The 17,244-nt window shown below is 45.9% G+C and overlaps 1 protein-coding gene across 1 annotated transcript; it reads right to left on the bottom strand.

Annotated features, from left to right (window-relative positions):
• Nucleotides 1-2,348: 2,348 nt before the first annotated feature.
• On the bottom strand, nt 2,349-16,812 carry ZMPSTE24 (zinc metallopeptidase STE24). Its single transcript, XM_057417031.1, has 10 exons — nt 16,650-16,812; nt 15,128-15,274; nt 12,128-12,214; nt 9,853-9,969; nt 7,913-8,065; nt 6,245-6,386; nt 5,160-5,320; nt 4,636-4,740; nt 3,395-3,538; nt 2,349-3,080 (listed from the first exon to the last, which is right to left on the bottom strand). Exons 1-10 carry the CDS (start codon nt 16,764-16,766, stop codon nt 2,856-2,858), a joined length of 1,398 nt encoding a protein of 465 aa, XP_057273014.1. The 5' UTR covers nt 16,767-16,812; the 3' UTR covers nt 2,349-2,855.
• Nucleotides 16,813-17,244: the final 432 nt, after the last annotated feature.

Genomic DNA, 17,244 nt, shown 5'->3' with positions numbered 1-17,244 from the left:
CCGTGGCGATGAGAGCGCGGTGCGGAGGCGGGTGTGTGACAGCGTGATCCATGGAGGCATCGAACCGCAGCCCGGGGTGGGTTGGGAGGGACCCCAGCTCTAACCCCCAGTGCACCCCTTCCACTGGAGCAGCTTGCTCCAAGCCCCTGTGTCCAACCTGGCCTTGAACACTGCCAGGGATGGGGCAGCCACAGCTTCTCTGGGCACCCTGTGCCAGCACCTCAGCACCCTCACAGGGAAGAACTTCTGCCTAAGAGCTCATCTCAGTCTCCCATCTGGCAGGTTAAAGCCATTCCCCTTGGCCTGTCCCTACATCCCTTGTCCCAAGCCCCTCTCCAGCTTTCCTGCAGCCCCTTCAGGCACTGGAGCTGCTCTCAGGTCTCCCCTTCAGGAGCCTTCTCTTCTCCAGGCTGCCCCAGCCCAGCTCTCTCAGCCTGGCTCCAGAGCAGAGCTGCTCCAGCCCTCACAGCATCTCCATGGCCTCCTCTGGCCTCGCTCCAGCAGCTTCACATCCCTCTTGTGCTGCTGCCCCAGAGCTGGATCAGGACTGCAGGGGGGGTCTCCCCAGAGCACAGCAAAGGGGCAGGATCCCCTCCCTGAGCTGCTGTTCATGGGCTGCAGCCCAGAACACAGAGGGTTCTGAGCTCAAGCACACACTCAAAATGGGCTGAAAGTGCTGCAAGGCAGTGCCCATTTCCATCAAACATCCCAATTTGAGTCCTCCTCCTGACTCCTTCTAAGGCCTGGGACTTTTCTTCACCAAGTCCTCCCTCAGGCTTCTACTTCCACCATCAGGAAAAGCTGGTAAGGCAGGGAATGGGAAGCTGGAGCTATCAGGCTTTGGGCATGATACCGCCGGTCAGTGCTCACCAGCCCCATGGGCCCGGTGTGGAGCGTGCTGCCAGCACCCTTCTGCTCTTGCCTTGAGCAGCCCGAACATTATCACCTAAAGGTAACACAAGACAGAAGCCTGCTTCTTGCTGATTTTCTTGCCTCTCTTCAAAACTGATCATTGACCAGAAGGGATGTGTGCCTAATCCCAGGACACACACTGTGCCCCAGCACTGGTCTGGATTCTAGTATTTCATGCTTCCATAGGGAGTGGCATTTCCACCGTTATCCCACTTTACTTTTTATTTGTGCCAAGCTGAATTCTTGAAATAGTCACAAAATTCAGTTCTGAGCCTCAGTTTTACCTAATAGATGAGACAAATGGGTTCTTCAGAGCACACTTGACATGTTTCCCACAGGTTTACGCCAACCAACATCTCAAAGTCAAAACCTGACACATTCATTTACTCTTCTGAATTCACAGGTTCAAGTTAATCCTTTTATTTTCAAGGGCCATTAAGTGCAGTTAACATGACAGATACTGGCTCCCCCTGTTCGTAAAACTGTCTCCTAAGTCTCTATCTATAGGTCAGCTTCACATTCACTAGGGTACAAAGAGTTAGAATAAGGCATACAAAGGGCTTCCAGCCACATCCTGTATCGTGTTGCACCTGAGACATCATCATGCCCATCATCTTAGAAGGCATTTTTCCCTATAATCAGAAAAGCAAATTTAAGCTGTGGTAAATTCTCAGAGAATACTCTGGCATCTGAAACAATGGGAATTTGCTTCAACTTCTCTCTTTGTACAGAGCCGAGCAGAACCTTTTCATTTACCACAGACACACAAATCTGAGGTTTGTATGAAGTATTTGCATTCAGTCTGGTCCAAACCATTATAAATCTATAGCTCACTTTTAACAAGAGTAAATTTAATTCCATCTTTCATCAGAAAAATCTGAGCTCATCAATGCAGAAGCCATTTCTACCACTGTGTCCTTTGCTGATCTGCATGAATAAACTGTGGCTTGGGCCTTTTATATCAGAACAACATCAAGGAATATTTTGTAAGTACTCCAGCACTGCTCTTTTAGTTGGATCCATATTAATGGCAACCCCTCCATGGAGCAGAGGACAAACCTCAGAATGAAAGTTTGGCTCTGAGAGACTTGATGCTTCCGTATCACAGAAAATTTAGGCAAAGAGCAAGAGAAATGGAGGAACTGAGGTATGGAACAGCTGTTAATGGTTCTGCTCACAGGCCAAAGGGAGAAGAACTGAGACTGAGTGACTTTTTCAAACATATGGGTCCTGTTCCGCTTCCCCGTAACATCCACACCCCCAGCAGCACAGTGGAGGAGGAACATAATCCCACTATAATGCTACTAAATACGGACCACTGCTCCTTTTCAAGGATGCCATGGCACGTTTCTTCAGCTGTAATTCATCCTTCTTCCCACACTTCAGAGAAAGGAGGTTTTATTAAGGAGCATTTTGAATTATGACAGACATGAACCCAGGAGAAAGGCCTGTACTTGCATTCGACTCTTTAAACCACCAGTGACAGGCAAGCACAAGCAGTGCTACACAAGAAATCAAGTCCTTCAAACCCCCTTCATTGTGAAGAGGGTTCAGCCTGGGGAAGTTCACAGAATGCTGGGAATGGGAAAAAAGATCAAAAGCAACATTCAAGGCATACACAAACTGAAACCTACAGGTGCTTTGAAGTCTATACTTTTGTTTTCCTCCCTTTACAAGTCTATACTATGATACAGAGAGAAAAAACGGGGGGGGGGGGGGGGGAAGGTCTTCACCCAGTACTTTTTCTACATTTCCACAGTTTTATATTTTGTTAAAAAAAGTCTTTTATAATTTAATACCTGTTTCGGGATTCTCGGATTATGGCGCTGTTAACATTGCACTTAATTGGCATCATCCATTTAAAAAAAAAAAGAAATTAAAATGCAGCTCTGAACTTTGCTTCTGAGACGGAAGCACTGTCTCTGAACCACCAAAGGTTCCTGTCACTCTTGCTTTGCAACTTTCAAGGCCTGAAGTCTTTCTAAAAGGGGTGGATGGGAGTAATGCCACATTGAAAAGATCCAGTCAGAAACAGGGAATCCTAAATTATCTTTGTTCAGCTTGATTAAAGCAGAATAGAGGTCTTTAGCCTTCCCGAGTTCCTTGGCAAATGCATCTGCTTGAAACTCGAATCGACGGCTTAGTACAGTCAAACAGAATGAGAGAACCTGTGGAGAGAAACACATTAAAACTGATTTTACAATTCAGATATCTGCAAGTTCCTTATATTAGCGGTAAGTAAGTACTACATTATCTACCTTCCCACATCCCACACATCGCTGTGGCTGTAGAATGATCCCACTGAAGTTTATCTAGGCTGCACCTGAAACTGAGGGTCTTCCCAAAATGGAGCAATAAGCCTATTTATTGGAACAAGATACCAGAGCCCCAAGAAACCTCAAACTTCCCCCAACCCAGTCAAAATAAAATCATTATTTAAAGAGTATGGTATTTCAGCATCTACGTCTTGAAATCAATTTACCTCATTGTACGGTGAAAAAATGAACTGGAAAATAATCATCAAGCCTATGAGGGTAGGCTGGGTGTCATAGAAACCAAATGCAGCAAAGAGTTCTTTTCGACCAATTAACACAGCAAACAAGAAGAAGCAGAGGAAGGAATTCATCTAGAAAAAGGAAACAACATTCTTAGATTATGATCTAAGTCTAAAACACAGCCTATTCACATTACAGATTTGCATAGAAACACCGCTGAAATAAAACCCCACAAATCAATACTTTAGAACAAATACACAAAGAGGAACAAACATCTGGCCTTCCCATGCACTAAAGAAACATTTTCTGAACTCAAAGGTTAACATTAACTTAGCTGAACTTTTTTTGGTGGACCTGCCTGAATTTTAGCAATGGGTAGGAAATTGTCTCAGATGGTGACCACGGAAGTGAATCACAGCATCACAGAATCATAGAATAGTTAGGGGTGGAAAGGACCTTAAGGTCATCCAGTTCCAACCCCCCTGCCATGGGCAGGGACACCTCACACTAAACCAGGTCACCCAAGGCTCTGTCCAACCTGGCCTTGAGCACTGCCAGGGATGGAGCATTCACAGCTTCCCTGGGCAACCCATTCCAGAGTAATGTTTGTTAGGGCACCTGTCTGTGAAGTACCATTCAGAACTGCCAAAAGCAGATGAAAATAGGGGAAAGGTAATTCTGGCAGGGGAAGATCACAACCACCAACCTCGGGTATAGCACCTCTTCAAAAGATTAAGGAAGTGGGAATCTTACAAATTGTAGGGAGCATGCATATTAACCTACATGTTGGGCAAGTAAGTTTTAGCCAATCATGTAAGTGAATAACAATACATATGTATTACAAGATTGAATATGTTAATGTTTGGTGTAGAAGTAGTTGTGATTTGAGCAGCACTGATGTGCTAGCTTTGTGGAATTATCACCTAGCACCCATCTCTGCAGACATGAAATAAATACCTCAACCCTGGGTGTTTATTGGCTTTTTGCATGTTTGATGAAAGAACCCAGACTTGGGACAACACGACCAACCAGCTGGAGCAAAAAGGGGCAGAAAGGCCAGTGCATGCTCACTGTAGGCATAGCAAAGGAAAAAAAAAACAAGCATACATTTTGTTGCAGAGCAGAAGTACGTTGTGTGAATGTGCACTTGCAAATCTGGAAGCAGACACTGGGAAATGGCAATAGTAACAGAAGGCTCCAGGAAAACCACCCGTTTATCATAACTTACCTGGCTGATGATAATGTTTTTGACAGTGTGACCTAGTTTCCAGTGACCCAATTCATGACCAAGTACAGCCAGAACTTCTTCATTTTTACATCCTTGCTTCTTATTCTGAGAGAATATAACAAAGCAGAAGTAATATCAGCTATGACTGAACATAAGTGAATAAATTTCTTACTTATTATGCACATGTGGATCTGTCTGTGTGTGTGTGTGAAGGAACATGAGCTAAACCCCAGAACAGGTTTCTTATTCAACCAATTTCAAGGAAGGCTCATTTTTCACATGCAGAGAACCAGTGTTTTGCTAAAGCCCATGTCGACCTCTGTGGTCTCTTTGGTGCTTTCTGTACCACTCACACAGCCCCAGAAATTCCAATTAGAAGCTCAAGGATACTTTGGTGTTGAAACCATTAGATTTCGGATTTTAGCATCTCACTCAGGACCTTTAAAATACATTAGAAAACACAAGGGAATATCTCACCAAGAAGTTAATGTGAACAACCTGATGAAAACCAAAGACGAACTCACTTTGGTTTTAGACTTGGTATCTTCATTCTCACCATCTTCTCCTTCTGCTGGCTCTTTGTTCAAGGCAGAATAGTCTTCCAGGAGGGTGTCAAAGAGTACTATCCGCTTATTCTTGAAGAAGCCATAGAAATAAGCATTGCTATGAGAAGAACGCTTAGAACCTGATGAGAAAAACATACATTAAAGACCATGATGTGACTAATCCCATGCACTGAAGACTGGGCAGTATTATATAGAACAAACTCTTCCAAATGAATTCTCAAAGTCCCCAGATGAACAGCATACAAACTCAAGCAGATAAATACGCAGGTTGGAGCATACTTTAAAATGATGTAACGGTGACCTCATTTACTGACTCCAAGTGAGAATTTGTTTCATACATAACATCTAATTACTAAAATCACTGAAAACAAAAGAGCTGTCACAGGAAGATCTAATATCCAGGAAAAAAGCCATTTCTATTGCAATTTGAGGTTCAGAGTGGGAAAAGCATTCGGCACAGAACAAGTGCTGCTCTCCTAGCAAAGGCCCTGGGACCAATATGTTTAGAATTCTTTCAATGTGCCAGCAAAGATGACTCAAAACAGATAAGGATAAAGAGGTTAGAAACAGATAAGGAGAAGAGATGAGCTACAGATACCACCTCTCTCCAGCTTTCTTGTAGCCTCTTTAGGCACTGGAAGCTGCTCTATAGTCTCCCTGGAGCCTTCTCTTCTCCAGGCTGAGCAAGCCCTCTCTTAATGCTAAGCTGGGACAAGAAAAGATAAAAAGAATGATAAACTTTTGCTCTGGTTTGAAGTTCTAAAACTGGAAAACCTTCATTGCTGCTTCCATTTCTGACTTGTGCTATCAATTTCCAGTCCACACTGCCAAAATACTTCCATGTTGATGCTGAGTTAAGGCTGTACATTCTGCTTCCCTTTCCTGTCCTCAAAGTGAGAAAAAGGAAATGGTACAGGCATTGACAGGTATTACAGTAGCTGAGGAATGTAAGCAACTGCCCTACTACTGTGTCCACAATCAAAGCTAAAAATCCACAAATGCAAAATTACAAAGTCTTTTGATTAAAAAACCCAAAATCTCACCTTCCACAACATACACCTTCGTCAGGGGGAAGTCAATGCTCTTTGCCATCGTTTCAATTTGTTGCTTGAGCTCTCCCTCAGGAAGCGGAATGAATTTATCAAACAGAGGTGCGATATAGTCTGCATAGATCGTAACAAGCACCTGCAAACACAGATGATACAGATGTTAAAAACAAGACATACAAACGTGTGGTGAGTTCAGTTTCAAGGGGCTGGTAAAGCCAAAAACAATACTAGTTTGGGATAGGGAAGTGGCAGACAAGGAAATGTGGTATCAGTTCTGGTCCTCATAGATGGTGGCAAATGCTCTGTGGGGGTGGTTGCAGCAATGGAAGCAGAGCAACTGGCAACACAGAGGTAAATCCATCTGGGCTGCTGCACTGTGGCAAGATTTCACTGCCTGGGTGCAGAACCTGGTGGTGAAGGTACGCTATAGAGATGCTCATGTACCCAAGAGTCGGGCCACTGAGGAACACCAGGACAACCCAGAGGTGGATCAAGCAGCTGAGATTGAAGTGGCTCAGATGGATTTAGACTGGCAACACAAGGGTGAATTATTTCTAGCCCAGTGGGCCCATGACATCTTAGGCCACCAAGGCAGGGAAGCAACGCATAGATGAGCTCATGATCAAGGGGTGTACTTAATGGACACTATTGCCCAGGTTATTCATGAATATGAATGTGCTGCAATTAAGTAAGCCGAGTGGTTAAAGCCTCTCTGGTATGGAAGACGATGCCTGAAGTACAAATATGAGGAGGCTTGGCAGATTGACCATAGCACACATTCAGAAAGTTTCTTATGAGATCGTACAACACTTTTTGTTACGTATATTTTAATGAAAAGGTGGGAAGAATAAAAGCAGTCCATGACTGGTATAAAGGAAGCAAAGGGGAAAAATACCCACTTAGGTGTAGGAATGAGGGCAGGCCATTTCAGAAGATCCTGTATCTTCTCTCAATCCTGAAACTACCAGTTCTTTTAACATTTCAGCTTAATCCTCCCATGACAAAGGCTTAAAATATCAGTGAGGAACTAATATCTCCCTGGTTTTGCAAATCATAGAGCTACACCAGAACAACCCACAGGTATGGACTGTTCCACTGAGGCTTACAGTGTATATGGAAAGATCCTTTCAATATAAGCCCTGAAAACATCAGTTACCAATTCAGTGTAGCAAAGCAGCTCTATAAGCAGAGCCAGGAGTGGAAAATTGCTACTCATCTCAATACAAAGAAATGCAACTGAGATGTGGTGCTCGATAACCTGCAGGAAAAGCCCCATGGAAACTTTACTGCTGAAAGCACATGCTGCCTTGTCTTGCCAAACTGCTGGCAGCTCTCCTTGTGCCCTTTCTATACCTAAGAAAAAGGAACTTCTCACCACAGTGTGTTCTATTTCCAGTACCTGTATTAAAGCTTTCTGAACGTTTATTTATCAATTGATGAAGACACTCCAGTATTAAATACAGAAAATCTAAGATAATACATTTATGTGAACAATTAACATGAACTATTATTCCTGAACAAGTACACTGAGAGCAAGACACTGGTACAGTTTGTAGACACTAAATTCCTGGGAGATGTAGATTTTTCTCCATTTCCTTTGCACACTGAGCCATGCAATTAAATTACCAGTTGGAAGAAATCCCACCGCATTCTCATACTCACCAAGGAAACAACCAATGTGAAGAGCCAGGCATAGATGAAGAAATAGTCTCCCCCTATTTTAATAATGTAAAGCAGAAGGGATGTCACTGGCAACAGAATACATTGAGTCACGACAAACTTCTTGATAGCATCCTTAAAAAAAAATCCCAGTGTCTGTAAAGAGAAGAGATCAGCAATATTTGCAATGTAAATACTGATGTGGCACCATGGTTAATGAACTGATCCCTTCAGGGGATGCACAGAAACAAAATCACACAACAGCAATACCAATGGGATGAGGAAATTAGAGTTGGTTAAGAAAAGGTGTCAGAACCTTTATTTTGTGTTGCACGTACATACTTCATTAAAGGAGGAAAGAAAACTTTAAGCTAATCTGTCCCTTAAATCCTTTACCAATCTATATCCAAGACATTATGGGATTTTCAGAGAATAGGAAACTTACAGAAACATAGTTACTGTAATGGAGGAAACTGTCTTTAACAGTTGCCTCCATTCATCTTAACTCTCTCTTACCACTAAGCTGATTGTTTAAACTGGAAACATATAGAAGTCCTATGAAAGATTTTTAGGTATATATTGGGCACTCCAAGTTCCACTTGCAGGTAGTTACCCATGTAACTGTCTCAGGTTTTAAAATTAATGATAACTTGAATTGAAGCAATAGATATTTCAAAAGAGCTCTACCTGAATGAATCTGATCTAGTGACCCTGCAGCATGATCAGACACCCAACTAGCTCTTTCAGGAGTTCTTACTTCATTACTTACAGCTATCTGCCAGGCACAGAAGTGAGGGGGGTAGCATGTAAAGATCCTTCCCAACAAGGCTGTATTAAAAAGCCCACACTACGTTAAAGATATGGAACTTGTCTGGAAAGGAAAAAGCATACTGGTAAAACAGATTTTAATGAAAACTAAGGATTTGGATAGATGCCCCAGACTTCCATGACTAACAAACACAAATTGGACATAAACCCCAAATTTTAGGCTATCCTTCAGACATGTACACTCTGGTCACACACTCTGGTAACAGATTCTTGCTAAGCAGCCATTAGTGTCAGCAGTAACACTATTGTATAGACACATGCCCACACAACTGGAGCACACCAGAAAATACTGATGAAGATGAAACTGGCAAGTACTAGTGTATCTCTAGCATTACTGGAATGAGCCAAGCAGCTTTACCCCACACCTGCTACCAATCCAAATCTCATTCTACTGTAAAAAACCAAACTAAGCAACACAAAGAAACAACTTCCTAGTAGGCTTTGAACAAAAAGTACAGCAGACAACAGTAGCTGGGTCCAAAAGCAGAAAAACTCTTATGCTTTGCCATGAAATGGCTAATGATGTCTCCTAGATTGAGGCTGTCCTCCCAAAAGGAAAATCCGATCTCATGAGAAACTGATACTGAAGCAGGTTAAACTAAGTTGGTGAGAAAAATTAAGGAAGCCAGAGCTGATATTGAGTACCTGACAGGAGTACAAATGAAGAGCTCAATTCTCTCATTTAGTACCAGCTGATACAAGAAATAAGTGAACCAAAATGAGGGGAAAAGTAATTTCTCTGTCTTGTTTCATCTGTTCTGTGTTCACAGCTCAGGTCTGCTCCAGACTTCTCCATAATCCAGACTTCTAAGGACGGACTTAATGGAAAGCAAAGGATAGTGCATCCAGAAATGAACAGCTGAGGTATGAACTGTCTTTGTTCCAGTTCTAGAATACACATTACTCCCTGCTCAATGGCATGAGCTCAGGCAGAGAATTTTGCTGAGGAATGGGTACTTCTGCTCAACCAACTGTCACAGCTCTTATTTTTATGCAGTATGAGTAGAAATGTTCCTAAACCTAATAATCTTTGGCACAGATATGGACATACCAGTCCCTCTGACCAGCCAAACCTACTGAAGATGTCAGGTCAGTGTAAGTGCTATCTACAATACCTGTTGATTGAAGCCATGTTTTTCTTCTATGACAAATGTGTTATACAAACTCCATGGGAGACCAGTCACTGCACTGAAGAGTGTTGCAAGGAGCAGAAATACCAATGACTGAACAATCTGTGGGAAAAAAAAACAAAGTCAAAATGCACCTGATCTTTACTGACCTGTACTACCATTAATATTCTGGGTGTTAAAAACTGAAACTGGTTAAAAGAAGAGTTTCTGTGGATAAATCCCACAGAAATTACATGATTGTGATAATTAGGTAACTTAATACTCACTATGTTAAAGAAAAGAAATACACTGATGCAACAAATATAAATATAAGGAATTGGGATAAGAATTAGGATAAATACCTCACCCAAAGCACAAAGACAACATAATAGTAGCCTCAAATTTTCCACTCTTTTACTGTGCAGGAAGATCACAGCCAGGATTAGCAAAAGGAAACACCCAAACAAAATGCCCCCAAAACCTAACCCACCATCTCACTTGACAAGCAGCTTTGAGACTTAGAATTACAGAATAGTTTGGGTTGCAAAGGACCTTAAGATCATCCAGTTCCAACCCCCCTGCCATGGGCAGGGACACCTCACACTAAACCAGGTCACCCAAGGCTCTGTCCAACCTGGCCTTGAACACTGCCAGGGATGGAGCATTCACCACTTCTCTGGGCAACCCATTCCAGTGCCTCACCACCCTTACAGTAAAGAACTTCTTCCTTATATCCAACCTAAACTTCCCCTGCTTCAGTTTTAACCCATCACCCCTTGTACTATCACTACAGTCCCTAATGAAGAGTCCCTCCCCAGCATCCCTACAGCCCCCTTCAGACACTGGAAGCTGCTCTGAGGTCTCCATGCAGCCTTCTCTTCTCCAGGCTGAACAGCTGCAACTCTCTCAGCCTGTCTCCATACAGGAGGTGCTCCAGCCCCTGAGCATCCTCGTGGCCTCCTCTGGACTTGTTCCAACAGTTCCATGTCCTTTTTATGTTGAGGACACCAGAACTGCACACAATGCTCCAGGTGAGGTCTCACAAGAGCAGAGCAGAGGGGCAGGATCACCTCCTTGGACCTGCTGGTCACGCTCCTTTGGATGCAGCCCAGGACACGGTTGCTTTCTGGGCTGCAAGTGCACACTGAAGCCGGCTCATGTTCATTTTCTCATCAACCAGCACCCCAAGTCCTTCTCCGCAGGGCTGCTCTGAATCTCTTCTCTGCCCAACCTGTAGCTGTGCCTGGGATTGCTCCCACCCAGGTGTAGAACCTTGCACTTGGCACAGTTAAACTTCATGAGGTTGGCATCAGCCCACCTCACAAGCGTGTCGAGGTCCCTCTGGATGGCATTCCTTCCCTCCAGGGTATCAACCGAACCACACAGCTCGGTGTCATCGGCAAACTTGCTGAGGGCGCGCTCAATCCCACTGTCCATGTCAGCGACGAAGATGTTGAACAAGACCGGTCCCGACACCGATCCCTGAGGGACACCACTCGTTACTGGTCTCCAGCCGGACACTGAGCCATTGACCACAACTCTTTGTGTGCGGCCATCCAGCCAGTTCTTTATCCACCGAGTGGTCCATCCATCAAATTGATGTCTCTCCAGTTTAGAGACAAGGATGTCGTGTGGGACGGTGTCGAACGCTTTGCACAAGTCCAGGTAGATGACATCAACTGCATTACCCCTGTCCATCAGTTCTGTAGCCCCATCATAGAAGGCCACCAAATTGGTCAGGCAGGATTTCCCCTGAGTGAAGCCCTGCTGGCTGTCACCAAGTACCTTGTTGTTTTTCATGTGCCTTAGCATGCCTTCCAGGAGAATCTGCTCCAAGATTTTGCCAGGCACAGAAGTGAGACTGACTGCTCTGTAATTCCCCGGGTCATCCATTTTCCCCTTCTTGAAAATGGGGGATATATTTCCCTTTTTGCAGTTGCTGGGAACTTCACCTGACTGCCATGATTTTTCAAATATGATGGCCAGTGGCTTAGCAACTTCATTTGCCAGCTCCTTCAGGACCCACGGATGGATTTCATCAGGTCCCATGGACTTGTGCATGTTCAGGTTCTTACGATGGTCTCGAACCAGATCCTCTCCTCCAGTGGGCCTAAGGTCTCCATTCTCACAGTCACACGTGTGACTTGCATGTCACACACTGGCTGTGGTTCTCAGACTCACACAATTGTTATGTTCACCAGAAAATCTGTTGTTTTTACTATATTGTACCTGTAGCTAAATCCCACTTAAATGCAAGCTTAAAAACATAAGGGCCACTTACCTCATACTCTGGTCCAAACCCCGCACCACCAGAGATCTGACCAGAGAGATTCCAGAGAAAAGGAATTCCTCCACAGAGGAGAATCATCTTGAAAACAAAACCACATACCACAGAGACAATGTGAAACAGACTGCATCTTATTCCACTAGAATTTCAGGACCTTTAAAGGGTGAATGAGAAAAGTTTGGTAATTAGGCTTTTTGTCCCTCTCTGATCTCAGCAGTGCACAAAGCCTGGAGCATTTGGCAATGCTTCATTTTCACTTTAGAGAAGTAGAGATCAGGTTCAGCTTCCTTTTTTCCTGGGAAATACAAGCACATTTCCAAGCCAATTTACTGTAGACTTTGCTATTATATTGGTTCAGTCCTAATGTGTATTTCACAGACCTTAAAATTCATTTGCCAGGTGGCTGCTGTATAACACATCTCTAGGAGGGGTATGCAAGATTCAGCAACTTGAGCGAGCTGGAACAGTCTCTCCTGCACTGCCTACCCATAGAAAAGCACTCAGAATAAGGCTGTAATCACACTTTCAGTATTACTGCTGCTTCAGCCATTCTAAGGGAGCTTTATGCCTTGTGCCTGTCTGGCAATGCCTCCTGCCATACAGGTTGCCAAGAGAGTGGACTACTCAGGACACACCATCAAAGAAACGCTTGAGACAGAGCTGCTGAAGTAAGTGCTAATTGTAGTTCAAGGCAGGAGCTGGTAGCATTTGTTAAGCAGCTTGACTTCCAAGTGTTTCATACCGACTTTCTTAGCAAGTTATGCATCACTATACATAAAAATCAGTTTTCCAGTAGGCAGGCTTCCAGTATAGGTAGGGCCTGGTTTTTACGCAGTTATTTTTAAAAGGCTTACTCTTATAACCTGCATTTTGAGTGTCAGCAGGAGATGGAAAGGATCAAAGCAAGCTTGTTTCTCCTTTGCAGGCTACCTGTAAGTTTCAGACCTGGAAATCCCAAAAGCACCACCCCCCTGAACAATGACAGGTATTAGCATGATGTTGACCCTACCTATTAGTTAAAAAGAAACCCACATAATTAAAGGCTGAAATAAAGCATAGCAGTAATCCTAGCTCAGCATCTCCCCTTCAATTAACTTGGTTAATTGAATCATACTTCTAGAAAGTGTTGCAAAACTGTCATCCAATTCATCAGCTTTGGCCACAAAAGCCTCTTTCAAGTTCAGGCAGTTCTCAAAGCCAATCAAAGATGCAGTTTACACTCTAAGGAAGTGGCAAACCCAGAGAGCAGAGGCCACCTCACTTCAGCTCTGCTGGAATCTGATAATCTCAGGACAGATACTGAGAAACAGGAAGACACAACTCAGTATCCCAGAAAGGAGCAGAAACTCATCATCACATACATGTCAAGAAGAAACTGCATACACCATACACATCAGAGACCTCAGCTTGATTGTAGAATAGAATCATAGAATCATTTAGGTTGGAAAGACCTTTAAGATCATCAAGTCCAACTGTTAACCCAGCACTACCAAGGCCACCACTAAACCATGTCTCAGTGCCACATCTACACACCTTTTAAATAACTTCATTGATAGTGACTGCAGCCCTGCCCTGGGCAGCCTGTTCCAATGCCTGAGCACCCTTTGGGGAAGGAGTTGTTCCTCAGCTCCATCTAAACCTGCCCTGGTGCTTGAGGCCGTTTCCTCTTGTCCCATCCCTTGTTCCCTGGGAGCAGAGCCCAGCCCGTCCTGGCTCCATCCTCCTGTCAGGCACTTGTAGGGAGCGATCAGGTACCCTGTGAGCCTTCTCTTCTCCAGACTGAACCCCCCAGGTCCCTCAGCCCTTCCCCATCACACTTGTGCTCCAGGCCCTGCACCAGCTCCACTGCCCTTCTCTGGCCCTGCTCCAGCACCTCAATGTCTCAGTTTCAGTGAGGGGCCCAGAACTGCACCCAGGATTTGAGGTGTGGCCTCACCAGTGCCCAGTGCAGGGGGGACAATCACTGCCCTGGCCCTGCTGGCCACACAACTGCTGATACAGGCCAGGATGCCATCAGCCTTCTCAGCTCCCTGGGCACATGTACATTTTGACAAGCTCCTACAAAATGAAACGAAGTCCAAGTTAGGCTGCACAAAAGAGATAAGGAATGCAAAAGTTAAGAGGGGCTGCAATTCTTAAGTACAAGTTCTGAATCACAGTTATAAAATCATAGAATCATAGAATAGTTAGGGTTGGAAAGGACCTTAAGATCATCCAGTTCCAACCCCCTTGCCATGGGCAGGGACACCTCACACCAAACCATGGCACCCAAGGCTCTATGTTATAGAGCTACATCACTTACACTGCCTTAACAGTACTATTTTCAGTACCTTTTATAATCGACCTTTCTGCTTCCTTAAGTTCATCACACAGTAGATCATACTCTAATTATATTCTGCAATGCCAGACATTTTGGAGTTCCTTTTTGACCCAGTTGTGCTATTGATGAGCAGCACATTTCAGCCAGAAAATCTTTAAGACTGTAAATCATACACGTATATACTTTAATGGGTTTGGTTCTTCATATATGCGAATGCTACTGGCCCAGTGCAATTGTTCTTCCACTTAAGAAGTATCCATTGGTACTCTTCTTGTTCTCACAGGCTTTTCTTTCTACCTTCTTTTTAAGTTTTCTCTAGAAGTGAAAGTAGTCACATGCCTCCAAACACAGAAAAAGGCCTGTATTGTACTATTTTAAAGTAAATCTAATGCTGCTTAGTTATTTGGCAGTGGAAAGCATAATACAGTGTCAGTTGTACAGAATGACTCAGCGTGGCATAGAGAAATTACTTGCTGTCTGAATAATTCCTTCTTTTTATATGGTAAATACAGCTACAAACAAGAAATTCTAGGCCTTCCAAACGTCAGTGGCTGACGTCAGACTGCAGAATGCCACCAGTGCAGGTGCACGGGACCACCAAGAATCAAAGTATTGCACAGTTTAAGTGCCTGAAAAGTACCATAGGAATGCTGGAGTAGAGCTTAGGTACTTACAGTGCCCTCGAGCTCTGAATAGAGGCCTGACCAAAAGCTGAAGGTACTTTTGTCCAGCTGATAGAGCCGAGATTTCTCAAAGGTCTCTGAATCCATGATCTGCCCCAGCTCCTGTGGCACATGCGTTGTTGTTCTGTAGACCCGCCTCTGAAAAAGCAAAGAGAAACGTAAGGTCTAGAGGCAGTATTTCTAAGGAGGAAAATCAGATTTCCATGTAACACACACCAGGATCCCATGGGCCAGCACAGGAAGTTAAAAACAGAAAGAGAAACGAAACAAGCCATAAAATGACAAATACTCCTAAAATCCTGGTTTTGCTCAAGCTCCAAATATAAAACTGAGGCATTATTACTACATTATATTCAGAAACTGAGCTACTTCTTATTTCCGACACGGTTACTACCTAAAATTCACACAGACTCCGTTTTCCACGGGATGTGACTTCCTGCAGCAGAGTTTGAAACTAAACACCCGATCTTCCTCTGCAAACCTGCACCTTCACAAGCAAACATCTCTGTGATGCTGCTGCACAAAGGAACGTTTCCGTTGCTGGAGAGAACTCACAACTTTCCCAGTTTTAAAGACTGGAAGCCCTTATCCCACCCACTGCCTTGTTCCAGTGTATTTATCTCTCCTCCAAGGAAGGGCTCTTACCCTTCGTCAGCTCAGAACGCTTCCCTCCTGTGAGCAGAGGGCTTGTTTAGGTGATCTCACGGCTCAAAGAGCTTTCCCCAGCTGTGCTGGGTCTGGATGAGACAGAGTTCACTTCCCCACAGCAGGCTGGGTGCTGGTTTGCTTTGCATTCGTGACCAGTGCTGCTAACACCAGTCTGCTGCTAAACACCACCAAAGGCTTCTCCCCCTCTATTCCACCGCAGGAACAGGCTGAGAAGCGACACAGCCAGGACAGCTGACCCGAGCTACCCACAGAGCATCCCATGCTGTACAAAGCTACACTCAGCAGTAACAAATGAAGCAGAGGAAGAAGAGTTGGGGGGGAGCTGACTTCCAAGGTGGCTGCTGCTTGGAGCCTGACTGACCCGGCACTGTCCTGCTCGCAGGCTGCGCTGAGCAATTGCCTCTGCAGCGCTACTGGGCTCACCTCCCCATCCCCTTCGCTCACCGAGCCGCCCTTACTTCAACCCAGGCGCGTTTTCCTCCCACTTCTGCCATTCCCATTCCCCAACCTGCTGTGGTGATGGAGCCGCTGCCGGTCACCCACCCACCCCCACACACACAGGGGCTCAGACTCCTCCAACCCCCCCCCCGGGGCAGAGCTGCGGCAGCTTCCCCGTGCGTGGGGAGCGCCATGGCGGGGAGCCACGACCGGCCCCGGCCCGGCCCCTTCCCCCTGCCAGAGCGCCCCGGAACCCGCCGGACACCGCGGCCCAGCCCCGCTGCCTCGGCCGGGCCGGGCCCGAGCCCTCCGCAGGCAGGTGACGGGCTCAGCCGGCCCCACAGCGCTCGGAGCCGGCCCCCCCGCCGCAGAGGTGAGGCCGGGCCCAGCCCCCTGCCCCGCCGACCTGCCGGTGCGCCAGGAAGGCCTCCCAGAGGTAGACGGCCCACGAGAAGAGCAGCACGGAGCAGAAGATGCGCTGCTCGGCCGGCAGCTCTGCCCACAGCTCGCCGGGCAGCGCCATGGCCCCGCCAAGCGATGCCGCTTCCGCCCGCTGCGGCGCCCCCTGGCGCCCGGAGGAGCGCGGGAGAGACGGGGCCGGGGCCGGGCCCTGAGGGGAGGTGGGAAGAGGCCGCGGGGCTCCCGCGTGGGCCTGACCCCCCTCGGCCCGCAACCGCTGCTCCAGCGGGCCCTGGGCAAGGCGGAGGAGAGCAGCGGGAGCTGCCGGTGGTGGAGGGAGGGCAGAAGCCTCCCGTGATGTGTTGTGTGCAGGTCTGGTGTCCTCAGCATAAAAAGGACATGGAACTGTTGGAACAAGTCCAGAGGAGGCCACGAGGATGCTCAGGGGCTGCAGCAGCTCCTGTGTGGAGACAGGCTGAGGAAGTTGGGGCTGTTGAGCCTGGAGAAGAGAAGCTGCGTGGAGACCTCAGAGCAGCTTCCAGTGTCTGAAGGGGGCCTGTAGGGATGCTAGGGAGGGACTCTTCATTAGGGACTGTAGTGAC

This window comes from Pezoporus wallicus, unplaced genomic scaffold, assembly GCF_028554395.1.
Source record: "Pezoporus wallicus isolate ANWC-B61680 ecotype Strahan unplaced genomic scaffold, APGP_CSIRO_Pwel_v1 contig_14592, whole genome shotgun sequence".
NCBI lineage: Eukaryota > Metazoa > Chordata > Aves > Psittaciformes > Psittacidae > Pezoporus > Pezoporus wallicus.
The sequence above is the reverse complement of the archived record's forward strand: the minus strand, read 5'-3'. Positions and strand labels throughout refer to the sequence as shown.

Coding starts and splice junctions, on each gene's coding strand:
- ZMPSTE24 (XM_057417031.1), bottom strand. CDS start 16,766: ATGGCGCTGCCCGGCGAGCTGTGGGCAGAGCTGCCGGCCGAGCAGCGC. Junction 9,970..12,127: donor GGTTTGGACCAGAGTATGAG/GTAAGTGGCCCT, acceptor TTTTTCCCACAG/ATTGTTCAGTCATTGGTATT. Junction 8,066..9,852: donor AACATGGCTTCAATCAACAG/GTATTGTAGATA, acceptor TTCTCTTTACAG/ACACTGGGATTTTTTTTTAA.